Below are 22,583 nucleotides of genomic sequence, written 5' to 3' on the forward strand. Positions count from 1 at the left end.
CCCTGCGGACAAGTACGCGCTGTAAACGCCCCCCGACCGCAGCTCGCAGACCCCCCACGCGCAGGCATCACCCGCGCAAGGACGCGCAGCCCGCGCCGCTCAGCACCCGCACTCTCTTGGGACTAGGGATGCATGCACGCCAGCCCCACAGCCCAGCGCAGCCCCGGGCGCGGACGCACCGACACACCGCAGCCGCTCCCGCCACTGCCGCGGCGCCCGCCCTTACCGCGCGCGGCCAGCAGGCAGAAGGTCAGCGCGACGAGCCCGCGGCCGCGGCGAGCGTTCCCCCGCGCCATGGGGCCGGGCTCCGGCCGCCGCCGCTGCCGCCTCCCAGCGCCTCGGCCGCCGCCGCGGGGGGAGGGCGCGCTGGGCGTCAGTGGCCCGGGGAGGCGCGGCCTCGGGGGCCCGGGCCCGAGCTGGGGCCGGCGCGGGGGCCGGGGCTGCTGCCTCCTCTCCCGCCCCTCCATCGCCATCTTGGGCGAGCAGCCCGGGAGGGGGCGCCCAGCGAGTGCGGCCGCCCGGGCCCAGCTGGGGACCGACTCCCGCGCCCGCGCGCCGAGACCCTACGCCTCGCGGTTCCTCTACTCTGCCCGGGTCTGCGCCCGGATGCCTCTCCCTCCCCGGATCGCCTCTGGGCCCTGTAGGGCCGCTCGTTTCTGGATCTGTCTCTGACTTTCCCTGTGTGAAAGTCTCCTGATCTCTCTGCCTCGGTGTCTCCATTTCTTTTCTCCGTCGCTGCCTCAGGATCTCCTGCATTTCTGCTCCAGACTCAGTGGACGCAGGTTCTAGGCCTTGGTCTCTATCTGAGCGCCCCCCTTGCCATCAAAGCCCAGTCCATTCCAGTCCAGGTTCTGGGCTGAATATGGTTGGCTTCTCCACATGCTGCTCCAGCCAGCTCACCGAGGACTGAGCTTCCTCCTCATCCTATTTCCATTTCCATTCCAAGCTGAGGGCTTCTCTTGGCCTCCTTGCCTTGCTCTTGCAGTAGGCAATCCAGGCAGGGCATTTTGTTCTGCCCCAAGAGCTACTCTACTCAGACCTCACTGCAACCCTGGGAGGAACAAGGCAGATTTCATTGCTCCCATTTTACATATTGGGAAACTGAGGCTGGAGGTGACGTGACTAAAGACAGGAAGCTAGGGAGCAGCAGAGGCAGGATCTTAACCATGGTTTTCTGACGCTGCTTCTGCTGTCCAGCATTTACTGAACTACCCTACCCTTTCTCTTATTCTTCAACTGTACTTTCTCTAACTGACCTAGCCAGACAATTTGCCTTAATATCCCACAAATATATCTTGTTCTAGAGCCAGAGAGTCAATTGTCATGCTAGGGTGGGGAGAGGAGTTCAGATTAAATGACCTACTTAAGGTCCCTTCCAACACCAACAAGATGCCATAGTTCTTCCATTCCTGTGCCTTTAAGTGTTCCTGTGACTTAGGGCCATTTCATTTCTGTACCCAATGTTGCAGGTGCAGATCTAACAGAGCTTGGCATTTCATTCATTCATTGCCAGACCTCATCTGTACTTGGCCCATCAGCAGCATTTGTGTTACTAGATCACTTCCTCTTCCTCCAAACACTTGCTTCTCTCAGTGATCTCATCTGGTCCTCAGGGCTTTAAAAAGCATCTTTATGCTATGATGCCCAAATTTATACTTTCAGTCTGGACCATCTATTCTCCAGACTTGTGTTTCCAGCTGTCTGTTCAACAGTTCATTAGCTGTCTAATATACAAACTTATCCCGATCTTCTCCATCAATCCTGCTGCTCCCAGGTATCTTAGTTCCTAGCAGCTCCATTCTTCCTGTTGTTCTGGTCAATGGAGAGTCACCCTCTACTGTTCACTTTCTGAGATTTCACTCTCCACCTTCCCACTACCACCTTGGTCCAAGAGCCATCACCTCTCACTGGGATTGTTGCAGTGGCCTCCTTACTGGTCCCTTTGTTTCTGTCCTATCCTTGTCCCCCTTTAGTCTTGTTCTCAATATAGCAGCCAGAGTGATCCTGTTAAAATGAGACCATGTCACTTCTGTGCTTGAAACTCATTAGGGCTCCTATCTCAGAGCAGAAGCCAAAGTCCTTATTATGACCCACAGGTCAACATGGTCCGTGAGTTTGTTTTACCTCTCTAACTTCCCCTTCTGCACCATCCCCTTTGCTCACCACCTCCTTGCTGTAACTTGATCTTGGGCAGTCTCCTCCCCTCTGGCCTCAAGACCTTTGCTCAGCCTGGGCAAGCTTGGAGCTCTCTTCTCCCATACTGGATACTGTCAGGTTGTATCTCCAACTCCCCTCACTCTCCCTATCCCCCAACTCTGCTCTGAGCTTGTCCTTAACACCACTTTCTAACATGCTCTGCACTTTACTTATGGTCTGTTCCCTCACCCTCCAACTGCATATAGGCTTCATGAGAACAAGGATCTTTGTTTGCTAGGCTCACTGCTGATTTTTTTTTTTTTTTTTGAGACATAGTCTCACTATGTCACCCTTGGTAGAGTGCCCTGGCATCACAGCTCACAGCAACCTCCAACTCTTGGGCTTAAGTGATTCTCTTGCCTCAGCCTCCGAAGTAGCTGGGACTATAGGCGTCTACCACAATGCCCGGCTATTTTTTTGTTGCAGTTATCATTGTTATTTGGGAGGCCCAGGCTGGGTTCTAACCCACCAGTTCTGGTGTATGTGGTAGCCGCTGAGCTACAGGTGCTGAGCCATCACTGCTGAATTTTATACAGCTAAACCAGCATCTGGCAACATGGAGGTGCCAGAGGGCCAGGATGAAAGATAAGAACCATTTTCCACAGGGACAATAGTGGCCTAAGTGGCATGGGGTAGCAAGGAAGATGGGAACAAGAGAAGGAAGGATTAATTTTGTGTGTTATAGGGCGGCGCCTGTGGCTCAAAGGAGTAGGGCACCAGCCCCATATGCCAGAGGTGGTGGGTTCAAACCCAGCCCCGGCCAGAAACTGCAAAAAAAAAAAGAAAAAAAAATTTGTGTGTTATATAGATGTATGTTGAGGTTCAGGAAGAAGGTGTTATGGAACTGTCAATCGTTTCAAATGTTTAACCTGGGTCTTAATAATTTAAGGAGGGTAGCACTGATAGGGGTGGTAGAAGAAACACTCTGCAGAGGCCCTGTGCTGTGAGAAGACCAGAAGTATTCCACAAATGGAAGATCCAATTGATTCGTAAGGCACCTGTTGTGGTCAGGCTCTGCTCAGGCACTGGGAGCACAGTGGTGAAGTAGATAGGCAATTATAGTGCCACGTGATACTGAATTGATGGGGTACAGGGAAGAGGGGAACTTAGGCCAGACTTGGGAGAAGCAGAGAAGGCTTCTCAAGGAAACCCAGTATAAGCAGAGATAGCAGGTGTGAACTAGGCAGGAGGGCGGACTCCAGAAATGAAGCTAAACAGAGAGGCAGGGGCCAGACGGCCAGCCTTATATGTCATCTAGAAAGCAGTTGATGCTTTAGCTGTCAATTGAATGAACAAACAAGCAAGGTGTTGCCATATAAAGAGACTAATTCGACACAGAAAATCCATTAAGCCACTCAGAAAAATCCAAATAATTTCTTCACATTCATTATCTCAGGCTCTGGGCCCAATGTACATGTGAAATGAGAAGAGGCAGAGTTATAAGCTGGGGCTAGCCAAACCCAGGACAAGGACTGAGAGCCATGGTTCTTGTCCCACCTTGGGTGCAGACTTGCTGTGTGACCTTGGGTAACTTCTATGCTCTCTCTGGACCTCAGCTTCATCACTGAGACAAAAGGGCTGGGGTATGACGCACATTTCTAACTGGGGATTCCAAAGAGTTCACATCATTAAAAGTAGATGTACCACCAGTTTTAACTTCTTTTTCAATCAATCAATAAAATACTTTATTATTTTCCCCTTTCAAATGGTACCATGGAAAGCATCCAAAGCATCCACAGGACGTTTTTGGGTGGAGGTCAATGGAGAGCTAAGGAACACACTCAGATGAACATGGTTCACCATTATTAGTTTTTGTCATTAAACCACTTTAAATTATTTTCAGTCTTGGCTATTTAATACTGTTCCATTTATATCCATGTTGGACCATGAGAAATATATGATAGAAAGTCTGAGGAACACTGATGAGTAAACTACAAAAATATGATGCTGAGGAAAACATGATAGTTTTGCAAATTTGCCTCAACCTGATCCTCATCAGAAAACTATGTTATAGTCGTTTAATAAAAAAATCATTAGAGGGCCAAGGAAAGGTGGCTCATGCCTGTAAACCTATCACTCTCGGAAGGCCAAGACTGATGGACAGCTTGAGCTCAGGAGTTCAAGACCAGCCTGAACAAGAGTGAGACCATGTCTCTGCTAAAAATGGAAAAAACTAACCAGGTGTGGGGCAGGCCTGTAATCCCAGCTATTCAGGAGGCTGAGGCAAGAAGATCACTTGAACCCAGGAGTTGGAGGTTGCTTTTAGCTATGATACCACGGCACTCTACCCAGGGCAATGGAGTGAGACTGTCTTTAAAAAAATAAATTAATGGGCACAGTGGCTCACACCTGTAATCCTAGCACTCTGGGAGGCCGACGCGGGCAGATTGAGTTCACAGGTTCAAGACCAGCCTGAGCCAGAGCAACCTCATCTCTAAAAATAGTCAGGTGTTGTGGCAGGCGCCTGTAGCCCCAGCTACTCTGGAGGCTGAGGCGTGAGCTGTGACACCATGGCATTCTACCAAGGGTGACAAAGTAAGACTGTCTCAAAAAAAAAAAAAAATTTTAAGTTAATAAAATAAAAAAAATCACTAGGGCCAAGTGCTGTGGCTCACACTCTGGAAGGCCACGGTGGGTGGGTTGCTTGATCTTAGGAGTTCAAGACCAGCCTGAGCAAGAGTGAGACCCCGTCTCTATTAAAAATAAAAATACTGCCTGTAGTCCCAGCTACTTGGGAGGCTGAAGGCAAGGGAATCGCTTAAGCCCAGGAGTTGGAGGTTGCTGTGAGCTGTGTGATGCCATGGCACTCTACCGAGGGCCATAAAGTGAGACTCTGTCTCTACAAAAAAAATAAAATAAAATAAAAAAATAAATAAAAATAAAAATACTATTGTGGCGGGTGCCTGTAGTCCCAGCTACTCGAGAGGCTGAGGTAAGAGAATCACCTAAGCCCAGGAATTGGAGGTTGCTGTGAGCTATGTGATGCCAGGGCACTCTACCGAGGGTGATAAAGTAAGACTCTGTCTCTACAAAAATAAATAAATAAATAAATAGATAGATAGATAGATAAACTAGGGCAGCGCCTGTGGCTCATATACCAAGGGTGGCAGGTTCAAACCCAGCTCCGGCCAAACTGCAACAAAAAAATAGCTGGGCTTTGTGGCGGGCGCCTGTAGTCCCAGCTACTCGGAAGGCTGAGGCAAGAGAAATGCCTAAGCTCAAGAGTTGAAGGTTGTTGTGAGCTGTGAGGCCACGGCACTCTACTGAGGGCAATAAAGTAAGACTCTGTCTCTTAAAAAAAAAAAAAAAAAATAGAAAAACTAGCCAGATGTAGTGGCACATGCCTGTAGTCCCAGTTACCTGGAGACTAGGAAAGAGGATCACTTCAGCTCAGGAGTTGGAGTTTAAGGTGAGCTATGATCATGGCACTGCACTCTAGCTGGGACAACAAGGGAGACTCTGTCTCAAAAAAAGAAAAAAGAAAAAACCATTAGTCACTAATATGTCAAAAACCAATATTTAAAAAAAATCTGATGACAAAAAAAATAAAAATAAAAATAAAAAAAATCTGATGACAATTCAATCTAATTTGGCTTTTTCTTTACTGAAAAGGCAGACTGTCAATCTACAAAAGAAACTAAAAAAAAATATTTTTTTTAAAGGTGGAAACACAATTTCTTTTTCTTTTTTGTTTTTTTTTTTTCATTTAGCAGGCCAGGTTTGAATCTGCCATCCCTGCTACAGGGGGCCGGCACTCTAACCACTGAGCTAGGGCCCCCCTCACCCCTAAAAAATTTGTTTTTGAGACAGAGTGTCACTCTATCACCCTGGATACAGTGCTATGGTGTCATAGTTCATAGTAACCTCAAACTCCTGGGCTCAAGCAATCCTTTTTCTTTGGCCTTCCAAGTAGCTAGGACTATAGATGTACACCACCATGCCTGGCTAATTTTTTTATTTTTATTTATTTATTTTTTTGAGACAGAGTCTCACTTTGTTTCCTTCAGTAGAGTGCCTTGGCATCATAGCTCACAGCAACGTCAAACTCCTGGACTTGAGTGATTCTTTTGCCTCAGCCTCCCAAGTAGCTAGGACTACAGGCGGCCACCACAACACTGGGCTGTTTTTAGAGGCGGGGTTTCGCTCTTGCTCAGGCTGGTCTGAACCCATGAGCTCAGGTAATCCACCCACCTTGACCTCCTATAGTACTAGGATTACAGGCATGAGCCACTGCACCCGGCCCCAATTTTTTTATTTTTAGTAGAAAAGGTGTCTCACTCTTGCTCAGCTTTGTTTCAAAATCCTGTGATCAAGTAATCTACCTCCGTTGGCCTCCCAAAGTGCTAGGATTATAGGCATGAGCCACTGAGCCTGGCCTAAAGTTTTTTTTTTAATAGCACATAAAGTGATCATATCATGAAAGTGTCTATTTTTTATCCTATAACACATGATTAAATTTCAATGCATATTTGGTCTCCAAACCAAATTTACATATAGTTTTGTTTGTTGGCAAATCATGCTTTTTCCCCCTAGTTAAAGTCAGCATGTATCACTTGTTAAATGAGGAAGTTTTTTAAATAATCTATTAAATATATTAAAATTGCCTTGAAAACCTACCTGTCAGGTGCAATGAACACTACTCTGGTGATGAGCACACCAAAATCCCTTACTTATACGTTATAAAAAACGTATCCAAATACAAAAATATTTGTATCCCCTTAATACTTAGAAATTTTAAAAATTGCCTTGCATTAACAGTGTGTTATATTATAAAATTAATTTTTTTTCTTAAAATAACTTCTCTGAGACAGTTCTAGGAGAGAAGTGACATTTTGAGGACAGGTCAATGTAGAGATTGAAAGAACTGGACAGGGCTAGAAGACTGCGTCTTCCATTGGTCTGACCAGGTGGATAGGATGCTATTAAAGGCAGGAAACACAGGGAGGCGCAGGACTGGGGAAAGGGAAGACCATTAGATTTCTTAACACGTTGAGGGTGAGGATCCCATATGGTGTTATTGTGCTGGAACAGTCTCCTAGGTGGGTGCAATCGGACAGTGGTTGGCCAGAGCCATCAGGAAGTCTTCCTCACTCACACATCTAGCTCTTGGCCTGGAAAGACTCAAACAGCTGGGCTCCTCCAGCATCTCTGTCTACATGTGGTCTCTCCAATGAGGAGGCTTCGAGGTGGCCAGACCTCTTTCATGGTGGCTCAGGGCTCCAGAGGCATGAAACATGAAACCTTACAGTTTTAATCTGAGCAGAGAGATCAGAACCAGAGAAATTATGAGTTGGTACTTCTCCTATCTGAGCATTTAACCCACCTTATTAAGATTTTTTTGTTTCTGAGAGAGTCTCACTCTGTCACCCTAAGTAGAGTGCCATGGCCTCATAGCTCACAGAAACCTCAGACTCATGGGCTCAAGTGATTCTCTTGCCTCAGCCTCCCGATAGCTGGGATTACAGGCAACTGCCACAAACCTGGCTATTTTTAAAAAGAGGGTCTTGCTCTTGCTCAGGCTAGTCTCAAACTCCTGAGCTCAGGCGATCCACCCACCTTGGCCTCCCAGAATGCTAGGATAATTCTATATTATATTCTATAATTCTATATAGGCCTCCCTATAATTCTTTGTTAAATTGTCTGGTTCCATTGCTAAACGGTAAGCTGCTTATGACAAGGGCCATTTGTATTTTGCTCAGTCCAGTCTCCCAGGCATCTATCACAGTGTATAGAATATGGTAAGATCCCAAGTAATGTTTTCTAAATGAATGTTAAAAAAAGTTTACTCCTTTATCATAAGCCATGCAAAAGGATGAAAATTTTATAGTAAATCACTAAGAGGAGTCAAGAGAACACACTACTGTCAAAAGGATTTGAACATCAAAACATGTTGGAAAGTGCTTGCCCGAGTAATCTCTAAAATCTTGTTGGCTCTATGACTCTAAATCAAGAATTTAGGCCAGGTACGGTGGCTCACCCCTGTAATTCTAGCACTCTGGGAGGCCAAGGCAAATGGATAGCTTGAGCTCATGAGTTCTTGAAAATTTTTTTTGTCTGTTTATCCTGCCCAAGCCAGCCTTGCCATACCTTGTGTGCTGGGAGAGGGGCAGGGGGCAACATGCTAACCACTGGCCTGAACTCTGGAGTTTGAGACTGGCCTGAGCAAGAGCAAGAGCCCATCTCTACTAAAAATAGAAAAAACTAGCTGGGTGTTATGATGGGGACCTGTAGTCCCAACTACTTGGGAGCCTGAGGCAAGAGGATCACTTGAGCCCAAGAGTTTGAGGTTGCTGTGAGCTATGATGCCACCGCACTCTCTCTACCAATGGTGACAAAGTGAAACTCTGTCTACAAAAAAAAAAAAAATCCACACTGTCGCGGCTTTAAAATATAGGTCTAGGCTCAGTGCCTGTACTCAGGCAGGCAGGTTCGAACCCGGCCCCAGGGCCTGCCAAACAACAATGACAACTACAACAAAAAAATAGCTGGGTGTTGTGGCAGGCTCTTGTAGTCCCAGCTACTTGGGAGGCGGAAGCAAGAAAATCCACTTAATCCCAAGAGTTTGAGGTTGCTGTGAGCTATGATGCCACGGCACTCTACCAAGGGTGACATAATGAAACTCTGTGTCAAAAAAAAAAAAAATACAGGTCTACAGGTTCTTTAACTTCAAGAAGTAGAGTCTAATTCCCCTCTTTTGGCTGCCTTTAGTTTAGTGACTTTTTTTTTTTTTAGTGACTCATTTCTAAAGAATAGAATGTGGTGGCGGTGACACTATATGTCTTTTTTTTTTTTTTTGGTTTTTGGCTGGGGCTAGGTTTGAACCTGCCACCTCCGGCATACAGGATCGGCGCCCTACTCCTTGAGCCACAGGCGCCACCCAACACTATATGTCTTATTGGTTTGTCATGGAAGGGAATACAGCTGCTGCCTAGCTTTCTCTTGGGGGACAAGTGCCTTTGGAGCCCTGAGCCACCATGAAAGAGGTCTGGCCACCTCGAAGCCTCCTCACTGGAGAGACCACGTGTAGACAGAGATGCTGGAGGAGCCCAGCTGTTTGAGTCTTTCCAGGCCAAGAGCTAGATGTGTGAGTGAGGAAGCCTTCCTGATGGCTCTGGCCAACCACTGTCTGACTACACTCACTTAGTAGACCTTGAGCCCAGCTAACCCTCAGAACTATGAGATATAGTAATAATAACAAATGATTGTTGTTGCTTTATATACTAAGTTTGGGATGACTTGTTATATAGTAATAGAAAACCAGAACAGCTGCTGAAGTCTTTACTGGGACGGGGTTTGTCATAAAAATCCTTTACTCCCTCCTCTTTTTTAGCCCCTTTTAAGGAAAATACAAAAGTAAGATAATGTTTATAATATCTTCAGCATTCATATTCAAAATTATATCCCACGCTGCTCCCCTGTTCAAACCCTCTAAGCCAGTGAGATTGATCTCATCTTTCTCAGCAGGTCCCTAACCAATCTGTAGAATCATGGGCTATTTTTAGCTTCTTCTTTGTGCTTTTCTATGTTTTTTTCCAAAATATCTCTATTGAACACATTTTTATAAGCAGAAACCATAAATGTAACTTAGAGGAGAAAAAAATACATAATACTCTTCAGTTTGGAATGAGGAAAAGGTTCTCAAGATAAATAGTAGTAATAATTCCACAACAATGTAATGTACTTAATGTCACTGAAAAGTGGCTAAAATGCCCAAGTATGGTGGTGTGCACCTGTATTCCCAGCTACTCAGGAGGCTGAGGCAGGAAACCAGGAGTTTGAGGCCCCTGGTGAGACATAGTGAAACCTCATCTCTAAAAAACAAACATACAACCCCCCCAAACCCCCCCAAATTGGCTAAAATGGTAAATTCAATGTTCTGTATATTTTACCACAATATGAAAACATATAATCCTTTAAAACTCAACTCCAGTCCTCACCAATATGTCTGTGCTGCTCAACAGGCACCAGATTATTTCTCACACAGTGACTTTTTTCCTCTTGAGACACAGTCTCACTCAGTTGTCCAGGCTAGAGTGCTGTAGCATCATAGCAATGCCCAGCTAATTTTTCTATTTTTAGTAGAGACAGGGTCTCTACTGCTGCTCAGGCTGGTGTCAAACTCCTGAGCTCAAGGGATGGGCCTACTTTGGCCCCCCAGTGCACTAGGATTCCAGGCATAAGTCACAGCACCTGGTCCAGTGACTTTTTTTTTTTCTTTTTGAGACTCTGGGTAGAATGCTGTGGCGTCATAGCTCACAGCAACCTTAAACTCCTGGGCTCAAGCGATCACTTCACTCAGCCTCCCAAGTAACAGGAACTACAGGCACCCAGCACAACGCCCGACTATATTTTAGAGATGGGGGTCTCACTCTTGCTTAGGCTGGTCTTGAACTCCTGAGTTCAAGCAACCCACCCACTTCGGCTTCCTAGAGTGCTAGGATTACAACCTACTGTGCCCAGCCCTGACTTCTTCTTTTATAGAATTCATATGTCTCAGTTTTGTGTCTCAAACGACACTCGAAGCTCCTTGAGGGCAGAAACCAAGTAGCTGGGACTACAGGAGCCCACCACAACGCCCAGCTATTTTTTTTTCTTTTTGAGACAAAGTCTCAGAATGTCACCCTTTACCGTGGTGTCACAGCTCACAGCAACCTCCAATTATTGGGCTTAAGCGATTCCCCTGCCTCAGCCTCTCAAGTAGCTAGGACTACAGGTGCCCACCATAATGCCTGGCTATTTTTTTTTTTGGTTGTAGTTGTCATTGTTTGGTAGGTCCAGGACAGGCTCAAACCCACCGGCTCTGGTGTATGTGGCTGGCGCCCTAGCCGCTGAGCCACAGATGCAGAGCCTCTCTCTCTCTCTCTTTTTTTTAGAGACGGAGTCTCACTCTGTTGCCTTGGGTAGAGTGCCGTATCATCACAGCTCACAGCAACCTGGGTTTCAGCAATCCTCTTGCCTCAGGTTCCTGAGTAGATGGGACTATAGGCATGCACCACAATGCCGGGCAAGTTTTTCCATTTTTAGTGAGATGGAGTCTTGCTCTTTCTCAGGCTGGTCTGGAACTCCTAAGCTCAAGCAATCCACCTGCCTCAGCTTCCGAGAGTGCTAGGATTACAGGTATGAGCCACCACACCTATCCCAACGCTCACACTCCTAATTGCTGTCCTGCTTTGCCTCCCAGGGCTCAGACAGGACTCAGCATATCTTTCTTTGCACTGACCCTCTTTCTCCACTTCTGGATTTAGAGCAGAGAATGTGCCTAGCTCTTCTGACATTTCTCAAATCCCTGATCTTTCAGCATGAGTCAGAACCATGGTAGCTGCTCAATTTATGTTGCTTGATGTGCTGGGAAAAATAAATGCCCAACATCCCTATTTTATTTATTTATTTATTTTTGAGACAGAGTCTCACTATCTACCCTCAGTAGAGTAATATGGCATCACCGCTCACAGCAACCCCAAACTGTTGGGCTTACCAGCAGTTCTTAACCTGTGGGTCATGACTCACAGGAACTGTATTAAAGGGCTGCGGCATTAGGAAGGTTGAGAACCACTGGTTAAGCAATTTTCTTCCCTCAGCCTCCCAAGTAGCTGGGACTACAGGCATCTGCCACAACAAACATCCTGTTATTTTTTGTTGCAGTTGTCATTGTGGTTTTTAGCTGGCCTGGGCCAGATTTGAACCCACCATCCTCGCTATATGTGGCTGGCATGTAACCACTGTGCAACAGGCGCCAAGCCCCCTATTTTATTGTGACTAGCATCTTGAATATGACATCATTAGGAAATATCCTCTTAAGTCAGTGGTTCTCAACCTTCCTAATGCCACAAACCTTTAATACATACAGTTCCTGTGGGTTGCAACCCACAGGTTGAAAACCGCTGCTCTAAGTGGTGGGGTACTAACCATACAGAACTTAGCAGTTGGTCTTCAAAGGGAAACATGCCACCTGGCCCACAGGTAAAAAATGTAATCCTTTACAAGTGGCTCATAGTTAATGATGCCTTCATACAAAGTAGACTGTAATACTGGAAGATCAGCCCCTGGTCAGGCAGGTGGGAAGCAGCCTAGGCCAAGGCAGAGTCCCATCACCCCCATGGGAGGCTTCTGTACCCACCCTTGCTCATGGTCCAAAACCTGCTGTTCTTCCAAGGCCCCTAGGAATGAGTTGTCTTCCTCTCTTCTAGCATCTTGTCTTCTTCCCAGGAGTTTGGCCTGACAGCTCAGGTCCTGAAGAGCAGACTGCACCCACTGGCAGCCCTGGAGGGAGTAGGGTCAGATCAACAACAGGAGTGCCAAGTTCACCGTCATGCACCTCTTCCAAGCACCCATCCCATTCCAGGCCTGTTCTTGGCAGTTTGGCAGCACAGCAACTCCATGAAGGCATTAGAACACCATCTTAGAGTCCAGGAAACCAGGGTTAGAGAAGAAGAGGGAGTGTTCAAAATCACAGCTGCTGGATCTGAACCCTCTATGATAGATTCCAAATTCCCTTCTCTTTCCATGCTCTCTCTCTTTCTCTGGGCAAGCTCAGGGAGATTTACATCCAAGACCCAACCAGTACATGCTTTTTGAGCTCAGCGTAAGCTCAGTCCTTGAATGAACTCAGATTTCAGGCAAACAATACCTTATTTCTTTGATTCTAGGATACTTTTATTTTTTTGAGACTGAGTCTAACACAAGTGCACAACTCAACTAGACAGTGGTATTCACGTGCATTCTTGAGGATGTAACTATGACTATGTATGTGTGCAGTAACTAAGCCAATATAGAGGATTCATATTACAAAGGAGCAGTGTGGTTTCCAGAATCATTCTGGCCAGAGGACCTTCCTGCAAAGAATTACCATCTGGGAGTAGAGTGTTAAACTATGCCGCTTCTGCAAGGTGTTTTTCCAGTGAAGATTAAGGAATTCCTGGAGCTGGCTAAGGACAATTATGCTTGGCTAATTGCTTCCCCAAACTTCTATTTCAAGAACTCAAGTCTGGAAGCCAATTCAGAGAAAGTACCTTTTAGTAAGGAGTACGGTTTTGCTGGGCCCAGTGGCTCATGCCTGTAATCCTAGCACTCTGGTAGGCTGAGGCAGGAGGATTGCTTGAGCACTGGAGACTGAAGTTGCATGGAGCTATGATGATGCCACTGCATGCTAAGTTGGGCGACAGAATGAGACTGTCTAAAAAACAAAACAAAACAAAAAAACTAAGGACCAAACAGCAAACTCAACAATCTCACTGACTGTACTGGAGCTGAAACTCCTCTAATCCATTTCAGTGGGAGCTCAACCTCTTTCAGGGCACCAGATCAGTGGACAGAATCAAACAGATCAACACTTAAATCTTGGTAATTTCCCCCAACCACACCAAACATCAAATAAAATTATCCTCTGGTTGGCTGGGCATGGTGGCTCACGTCTGTAATCTTAGCACTCTGGGAGGCCAAGGCGGGTAGATTGCCTGAGTTCACAGGTTCAAGACCAGCCTGAGCCAGAGTTAGACCTTGTCTCTAAAACTAGCCAGGCGTTGTGGCAGGCACCTGTAGTCCCAGCTACTCAGGAGGCTGAGGCAAGAGAATCACTTAAGCCCAGGAGTTTGAGGTTGCTGTGAGCTGTGACACCATAGCACTCTACTGAGGGTGACAAAATGAGACTCTGTCTCAGAAAAAAAAAATTATCCTTTGGGTATGAGATTCTCATCCTGCAGTGATTTTAACACTGCTTCCTACAAAAGCACAAAGGAATAACTGCCTCTTCAAGTCCACTGAGTGGATGAGGTTAGGCCAAAGGGAAATTGAACTCTGATACACGTATGATTCTAGGGCACTGGAGCACTATAACCACTGGAAGTCTGCCCCACTATCATACTATGCAGGATGCTATGGTTAGGGTGAAAGCTGATGTTTGATTAGTACTAAGCCCAGGCTTAATTAAAGAGACCAACTCTTTAAAAAGTTTCCCAACCATAGTGCCATAAGTAAATTATATGTATGCCAAGATACTCATCTCTTTAGAACTGGAGTGGGTCTGGGTGGCACCTGTGGCTCAAAGGGGTAGGGTGCCGGCCCCATATTCCAGAGGTGGCAGGTTCAAGCCCAGCCTCAGCCTTTTCAGAAACTGATAAAAAAAAGAATTGGAGTGGGGTGGCGCCTGTGGCTCAAGGAGTAGGGCGCCAGTCCCACATGCCGGAGGTGGTGGGTTCAAACCCAGCCCCGGCCAAAAAAAAAGAATTGGAGTGGGCCTGGCTAGTCACTTCTGGCACAAGCAGCCTCAATGGATTGTTCAATTTTTCCCAGAGTGTTCATCGAATGTCTTTTTTTGTATCACAAGGTGAAATTTTTAGGAACACTGGTCTATAGCATTAGCTTGTTTATAGATGATCTTTATTCCTAATAATTTTTGTATAAAAAAGTTTAAACTTTTTTAAACTTAAAAAAATTTTTTTTTTTTGCAGTTTTGGCCAGGGCCGGGCTTGAACCCACCACCCCTGGTATATGGGGCCAGCACCCTACTCCTTGAGCCACAGGCGCTGCCCTTAAAATTTTTTTTAAATTATTATGGGTACATAAATGGCATATATTTATAGAGTACATGTGATATTTTTATATCTGCATACAACGTGAATTAATCATATCAGGGCAATTGGGATAGCCATCGCCTTAGGAACCTTTGTGTTAGGAACATTCTAATTCTACTCTTTTAGTTATTTTAAAGTATATCCTTACTTGCTAATTATAGTCACTTCGTTATGCTATCAAATATTGTTCATTTTATCTAACTATATCACTATGTTTTTGTACCCACAGACCATCTCCACTTTATTCTCTTCTAATATCCTTCCTAGCCTCTGATAACTAGCATTCTACTTTGTCTCCATGAGATTAATTGTTCTTAATACTTAGCTCCCACATGTGAGAGCATGTGAGATTTGTGCTTGGCTTACTTCACTTAACACAATGTCTTCCAGTTCCATCCATTGCAAATGGCAGGATTTCATCCTGATGGCTATTTAATATTCCATTGTGTATATAGACTACAATCTCTTTATCGATTCATCCACTGACAGACACTTAGGTTGATTCCAAATCTTGGCTATCGTGAATAGTGCCCCAATAAACATGAGAGTGCAGATACCTTTTCAATATAGTGGATTCCCTTCCTTTGGATATATGCCTAGCAGTGGAATTGCTGGGTCATACGGTAGTTCTAGTGTTTTGTTTTTTTTGGCCGGGTCTGGGCTTAAACCCGCCACCTCCGGCATATGGGGCCGGTGCTGTACTCCTTTGAGCCACAGGTGCCACTCTAGTTTTTTTTTTTAGAGACAGAGTCTCACTTTGTCGCCCTTGGTAGAGAGCCATGGCGTCACAGCTCACAGCAACCTCCAGTTCTTGGGCTTGGGCGATTCTCTTGCCTCAGCCTCCCAAGGAGCTGGGACTACAGGCACCTGCCACAATGCCCGGCTATTTTTTGTTACAGTTTGGCAGGGGCTGGGTCCGAACCCTCCACCCTCGGTATATGGGGCCAGCGCCCTACCCACTGAGCCACAGGCACCACCCTACTTTTAGTTTTTGAGGACCCTCCACAGTGGTTGCACTAATTTCTATTCCCACCAACAGTGTATGAGAGGATCCCCTTTCTCCATATCCTTACTAGAATTTATTGCCTTTATGACAAAAACCAGTTATTTATTTTTGAGACAGAGTCTCATTATGTCACCCTGGGTAGAGTGCCAAGGTGTTACAGCTCACAGCAACCTCAAACTCCTGGGCTTCAGTGATTCTCTTGACTCAGCCTCCCGAGTAGCTGAGCAAGAGTGAGACCTTGTCTCTAAAAAAATTACTGGGTGTTATGGCGGGCGCCTGGAGTCCCAGCTACTTGGGAGGCTGAGGCAAAAGAATTGCTTGAGCCAAAGAAGTGGAGGTTGCTGTGAGCTATGACACCATGGCACTCTACCCAGGGCGACAATATGAGATGCTGTCTCAAAAAAAAAAAAAAAAAAGTGCTTATGTGATGGGTAGTAAGCAAATATTTTCTCTCATTCTGTGTTGTCTATTCTCTTGCTTCCTTTGCTGTGCAGCTTTTTAGCTCAGTGATCCCATTTGTCCAATATCACACTTTGGTTGCTTGTGATTTGGGGTTATTATACAAGAAGCCCTTGCCCAGACCAATGTTCTGAAGCATTTCCCTAATGTTTTCTTTCACTAGTCTCACATCTTAAATTTTTAAGTCTTTCATCCATTCTGATTTTTGTAGTTATGGCAAGAGATAAAGGTCTAGTTTCATTCTTCTGCATATGGATATCCAGTTTCTCCAGCACGTTTTATTGAAGAGACTGTCTTTTCCCAATATATGTCCTTGGCAACTTGGGCGAAGTTCACCGTAGATTTCTGGGTTCTCTATGTCTGTTTTCATGCCATGCTGTTCGGTTACTACAGCTCTATAGTATAATAATTTGAAATTGGGTAATGTGGTTCCTCTAGTTTTGTTCTTTTTGCTCAGGATGGCTTTGACTATTCTGGGTCTTTTGTGGTTCCACTTACATTTTAGGATTTTTTTTTTTTTTTGAGACAGAGTCTCACTATATCGCCCTTGGTAGAGTGCCGTAGTCACAGCTCATAGCAGCCTCAAACTTTTGGGCTTAAGTGATTCTCTTGCCTCAGCCTCCCAAGTAGCTGGTACTATAGGTGCCTGCCACAACGCCTGGCTATTTTTGTTGCTGTTGATGTTATTGCAGTTGTTTAGCTGGCCTGGGCCAGGTTCAAACCCACCCAGGTGTATGTGGCTGGCACTGTAACCACTGTGCTATGGCCACCAAGCTGACTCTATTGTTGATATTTTGACGGGGATTGCATTGAATCTATAGATTGCTTTGGGTACCATGGATATTTTAACAACATTGATTCTTCCAGTCCATGAGCATGGCTATCTTTCAATTTTTTTTATATCCTCTTTTTTTGGACCATTATCCCTTGGATAGTCTGATGACACTCAAGAGCATATCTTCAGAATAACGCACCAATACTTGTTCATGCACTATTTTACACATAACTTCAAAGGGTTACAGAATCCAGACTAAGTCTGTTCTGGAAGGATTATCACATAAACTCAAGTTTATTTATTTTAGAGGTGTTCATCTGCTTCCCTGCCTCTCTCCTCTAATATAGCTTCAAAAACTCAGAAGATTGTTTAAAAAAAAATCTCTGGAAAAAGTTATTAACTGAACTTCCTCCAAACTTCCTGGGCAACATGCAGAAAACTAATTATCAACTCCAAGTAGCATTCCCACAAACCCCTAGCTGCTGGGAGGTGGGGGGAGATATACTAATCACTGGCTCTAAGCACCATCTACCCTTGTAGTATCAACCCTGGGTTATTGGAACCACTTTTAACTACAAAGCAGTTTTCTGTACATCTCTTCTTGGGTTTGGATGCATTTTGATCAGCATTTATACTGAAACTCCCATGTAATCCTTCACCTTGCACTCTCCCTTCTTCACCACAAGCACAAGACTTTGTTCATAGGTATTAATCACTCCACAGTTGCCACTAATCCCAGCAAGGTTGTCTATGGGGGAGGGGAAGGAACATTTAAATCAATTAATTTCAGCAGCAGCTTTATTGCAACAAAGAACCTGTAATAAAATGCAACAAAACTAATGTTTCACTTTACATGATTAAAAGCCATGTAGCCGAAAATGAGAAAACCAATAAACTTACTGGAGTGAGACATGCAATTCTTTTTATACAAGTCAATGCTCAAAATAGCAGGCACTTTATGTTCTAAAATTAAAGACCTGAATCCCAATTTTGTTGAATACAACATAAGTTTGTATTTGGATTATTTAAAAACAAATATACACGTACTACTTTTTCTTTCTCTGTGAAGGACTTGTGAAATGATTACCTACAGCTCAGCATCTTACACTAACATCTATTTTAGGCTAGATGATGATGGAGGGCTTGATGGGGCTGCAAAGGTGGGAATCAGGAAGTTTCCTTCTTTCTTTGTATCTGCTGGGAATGAATACTCACCTTACATATTTTACTTTAAATATGGCCATGTCTCTCCAGACATCAAGTAGCTGTAAGATGGGCTCCCAGGCTTAAGCAAGCACTCTACTCTATATCCCAGTCCTCAAATGCCCCACACATCCAGGAAGACACCTTTAGTGCAAAGATTTTAATTAACTTCAGAATGTCATATACTAATTAGAAGTACTGCTTTATTAAAAAGCATGCTTAGCATTTACTCTAGAATGGAAAAACCAACCATTTATGTGGTTACCTTTAAAATGTTTAATAGGAATATATTAATAAATACTTCTTTAAAAATTTACCTTTTCTATATATCATTTGATTACTATGAGTCAGGATATCTGAATGGAGTCTAGTACCATGAATACTAACTGGCTGGGTGGCCATAGGTATATTTCCTCCTGTCTCTAGTATGCAGGTTGCTTTTCTAACAAATGATAACCTTAGATTAGATTAAATCAAATAGTTATTCCAGCTTGAAAAATGTATGACCCTAATACTAACAAGAGATCTTATAGGAATCATTCCACCTAAAGAGAATGATAGTATAGAGAGGTAGGATATACCTTCTATAAGAAATAAGGTAGTAAAAAAAGTAAGCATCAATATGTGTATCTTATTCTTTTAAAAGGTAATGCAGGTCAGTTGTGGTAGTTCACGCCTGTAATCCCAGCACTTTGGGAGGCCAAGGCAGGAGGATCACTTGAGCCCAGGAAGGAGTTCAAGACCAGCCTGGGCAACATAGCAAAATTCAGTTTCTACAAAAAATTAGCTGGGAGTGTGGTGCATGTTTGTAGTCCTAGCTACTTGGAAGGCCGAGGCAGGAAGATCACTTGAGCCCAGAAGTTTGATGCTGCAGTGAGCTACGACTGTACCACTGCACTACAGCCTGGGTGACAAAGTGAGACCCCGTCTCTTTAATAAAAAAAGGTAACACATGCATTGTGACTTCATCCTCTTGTGTGTAACTTTGGGAAAGACCCAGAAATGGCATAGAGGGAAAAACCTTCATTCCAAAATGAATCTCCAGACAAAGAGGACACAAACAATATCTTCTGCTGCTTTCAGAGTGAGAAGGGGCTAATAGTTATTGTTTTAGGTTCTACTTATAGTCCAGTATAAAATTCACCTATTACTTCCCTAATGCAACTCTAGTCCCTATAGAAGAGTTTCTTTCTTTCTTTCTTTTTTTTTTTAGAGACAGAGTCTCATAAAGAAAAGTTGTTTAAAGTAGTCCACAGGTAACTCATTTTAGAATCACCTGGAAAGCTTGTTAGAAATACACATTTCTGGTCTCTACTCAAATCAATGGAATCTTCTAAGAGCGAGATTCAAGACTCTATTTCCTTTATTAAGCATCCCAGATGAATTTCAGATTCTGAGTTCCACTGTTCTACAATGCTCAAGTAATTATAATATGCCTCTTGATGGTTGTTCAAGTATACCCATTTATCAAGCCTACAAAAACCTACTATGATGTTGAACTTAGTGCTTTTTGGCTCTCACCAAATGTTGCTTCTTTTATACATTCTTGCTTTTTTTTTTTTACCCATAGCCAGGGTACAAACAGCTTTAGTTAGTAACTGCTTCAATTAACTGTGGTATGTTCCACACTGGCAGCAAAAACAAAATTCAGTCAAGCCATCTTCTGCAATTTAGTCAGGTATTTTTCCCCCTAAAGAAGTAGAACGGCAGGTAAGTGACTGGGAGTGATAAAAGCAGCACCCTTTGTGATAGGAGGAAAGAAGGCAAGATGCAAAAGGAAAATACTTCTGAATTCAAGAGTACATGAGGTTTTCTAAGTTTGTTTTGGTAAAATAAGAGAAGTCATTTTTGAAGAAACAGCCTTAATGAGTGAAAGATTTCAAATGAGTAGCTGTCTAAAAGCTACCATTTCTATTTCATATAAGGACAGATTCTTTGAGGCCAATTAGTCCTTCCCACAACCCTCAAAAAACCCTCAACAGTCAGATATATACTTAAGTCAAGGGGGAAAATACTTTCTTGGGGAAGAAAAGTTACCCAAATCAATTTAATTTAACATTGGAAAATATAAACAAATTTTGCATTGGGAAAATATAAACATGGAAATCAATACATACACAGACAATAAGAAAAACTGTGGTATCTATTATACAGTATAAATACACACAGCAAAACCTAATCTTCCCAAGGACAGAACCACTAAGTCAGCCTTCCATTTCTGGGGTTTCCCACCTCCCACCTGGCCCTAAATGATGAAATACACCTCTCATGCATAGTCATTATCCTTACTAACAGAGGCCGTGCTCTCTATTGGAGAAATCTGCTCTCTCTGTAGTGATGACAAAGAAAGAGAGCAATTTTTCTTGGAGTGTTGTTTAAAAGTACAACAACTTTCTCAACACTGAAACTTGGGATAAAAAGGGTCAAACTCATAGATGCCGTCTCTGCCAGTGGTGCCAATGTGACCCATCTAGCATCCCAAGACTCCTGCCAATGCAGTTCCCAATTAGCACCCGAAAGCCTATGAACTCTTTTCATAGCCAAATGCTAGGACTTACCCAAGAAAACGTCATGGCCACTCAAGAAACCTGTTTGTAGGCTTTAACCACAAAAGAGTCATAGCTTGCTGGGGATTAGCTTATGACAAAGAGGTTGTCTGTAAACCTTTTTATTTTAAGCTCACAGCTATCTAAATTATATTCAAATAATTTTAAAAGGGTAAGCTTAAATTTCCAAGGTTTCTGAAAGTAAAATAAAAATAACAAAAAAATTAAAGTTATAAAAGTAACTCTAAGCAACTTTTCCTCCCCTGAATAATGTTAGTCTGCAACTGTAATGGCAAGAGAGCTATTACTTAATTCTGGTTTTCTTGACATTCTGTGAGTTTAAATTTCATTTCCCAAACATTTTCATGAGTTTTTCTATTAAAACTACTTAACTACTTCTGCTTAATTCTTAAGCAGACCCTGCCACCTCCTCTCCCTGTCATTCCCCTCACCCTGGTCTCCCCCACCCCACTGCGATTCTGGGACTTCAACCTTCCTAAACTCCAGAACATTTTAATAAGGAAATGTAAAATGGAAACTGGCATCACTAAAACTTTCTGAAGAATACAAGTGAATGTGTACCTTTTTTTTTCCTAAAGGAAAAAAAGAAACTTGCCTGCAAATATTTAAGCTCTAATCAAATTTTTCTGCCTGTAATTACCAATATCATAAGACTAATTCAATTCATGCTACATATACAGTTACTTGCCTTTATGCATAAGGAAAAACCCACTCTGTCATATCATCAAAAGAAAATGAGAATTATTTATACTAAATACAATTTAAGTTGGCTAAAAATGGTCAGAGCCAAAATAAGTGTCTTTAGGAGGCCACTAAGTTATCCTTGAAAAATCATTAATGACTGGTTAAGTTAGGTTTAATAGTGATTAGTTCATAACATGCTGGATACACCCAAGCAATGAAGCATAAGCTATTCAATTACATTTAAGTGCTATCAAATCTGAAACTAGTCAGATTTTGGAATTGAACCAAACCAATCACTAATATCATCATATTTTAACAAACTCAGAATAATACTGTAAAAATACACTAATAAAATCCATGAGGTTTATAATGCTATTAAAAGTGAAAACAGGATATTTCGGATACATGGTGCAAATGTCTTATTTTTTTCAGTAATTCTCGTGGTATTTCTGGGTCCTTTAGAAATATTTATCATTCAGTTTTGTATATGTATGGTTAAGGTATCAGATTATGATCCATAAATTGTAGACGCCTGCATGGCACCAAATTTACTTTCAGGAGTAGATGTTTGGCAGGTACCAAAATGTGATGATCATCTGTGTTTTCTATTGATTAAACCTCCTCATTTGGTTAAACAGCCAGTGTATACCACAGTTCTACACAGGTCGCAATTATATCACTTTCAGAGCAGCAATACGCGATCCAAGGTTTTCCTGAAGATAGTGCAAAAGATGCAGTTCATAATGCTCTCCAGATTCAGGAACTCTTATGCTGTGTCTCTCCTGAGGATAGATCTTAACAACAAAAAAAATAAAAATACACAAAAATAAGAATGTAGTAACGTATCTGTTTTCACGGTTTTCCAGAGATTTTTATCGGGACTAATAATATGAAGAACAGCCTCCACGAAGATATTATATAATACATTCTATCTAAAGGCTCCTTTTCTCTCCTTGTAATTTCTAATATATATAGTCTTAATGAAAGACCTATCTGTAGACCAACAGTTCATTCCTTAAGTGTGATCTGCAGACTTTGAGAGGTCCTTAGAGACCCTTTCAAGGGACACCAAGGTCAAAACTGCTATCAGAACAATACTAACACATATCTGTCTTTATTCACTG

General features: G+C 43.4%; 2 protein-coding genes and 1 long non-coding RNA gene across 6 annotated transcripts in view; all 3 read right to left on the reverse strand.

The window, feature by feature from the left end:
• Positions 1–783, reverse strand: part of IGDCC4 (immunoglobulin superfamily DCC subclass member 4) — a 46,531-nt gene extending 45,748 nt beyond the window's left edge. For all 4 annotated transcript variants that reach the window (XM_053595400.1, XM_053595399.1, XM_053595398.1 and 1 more), the window contains exon 1: positions 227–783. In XM_053595400.1, the coding sequence (XP_053451375.1) occupies positions 227–473 (247 nt within the window). In that variant the 5' untranslated portion in view covers positions 474–783. The remainder of the gene's footprint in view (positions 1–226) is intronic.
• Positions 784–6,711: 5,928 nt separating this feature from the next.
• Positions 6,712–14,206, reverse strand: LOC128588532 (uncharacterized). The gene is made up of 3 exons (XR_008380795.1): positions 13,206–14,206; positions 12,314–12,456; positions 6,712–7,451 (listed from the first exon to the last, which is right to left on the reverse strand). It is a non-coding gene; the product is annotated as an uncharacterized LOC128588532 (long non-coding RNA).
• A 3,579-nt stretch (positions 14,207–17,785) lies between these two features.
• DPP8 (dipeptidyl peptidase 8) overlaps positions 17,786–22,583 on the reverse strand; it is a 71,907-nt gene continuing 67,109 nt past the window's right edge. The window contains exon 20 of the mRNA XM_053595402.1: positions 17,786–22,253. Coding sequence (XP_053451377.1) covers positions 22,131–22,253 — 123 coding nt within the window. The 3' untranslated portion in view covers positions 17,786–22,130. The remainder of the gene's footprint in view (positions 22,254–22,583) is intronic.

This window comes from Nycticebus coucang, chromosome 6 (genome assembly GCF_027406575.1).
Source record: "Nycticebus coucang isolate mNycCou1 chromosome 6, mNycCou1.pri, whole genome shotgun sequence".
NCBI classification, from domain to species: Eukaryota; Metazoa; Chordata; class Mammalia; order Primates; family Lorisidae; genus Nycticebus; species Nycticebus coucang.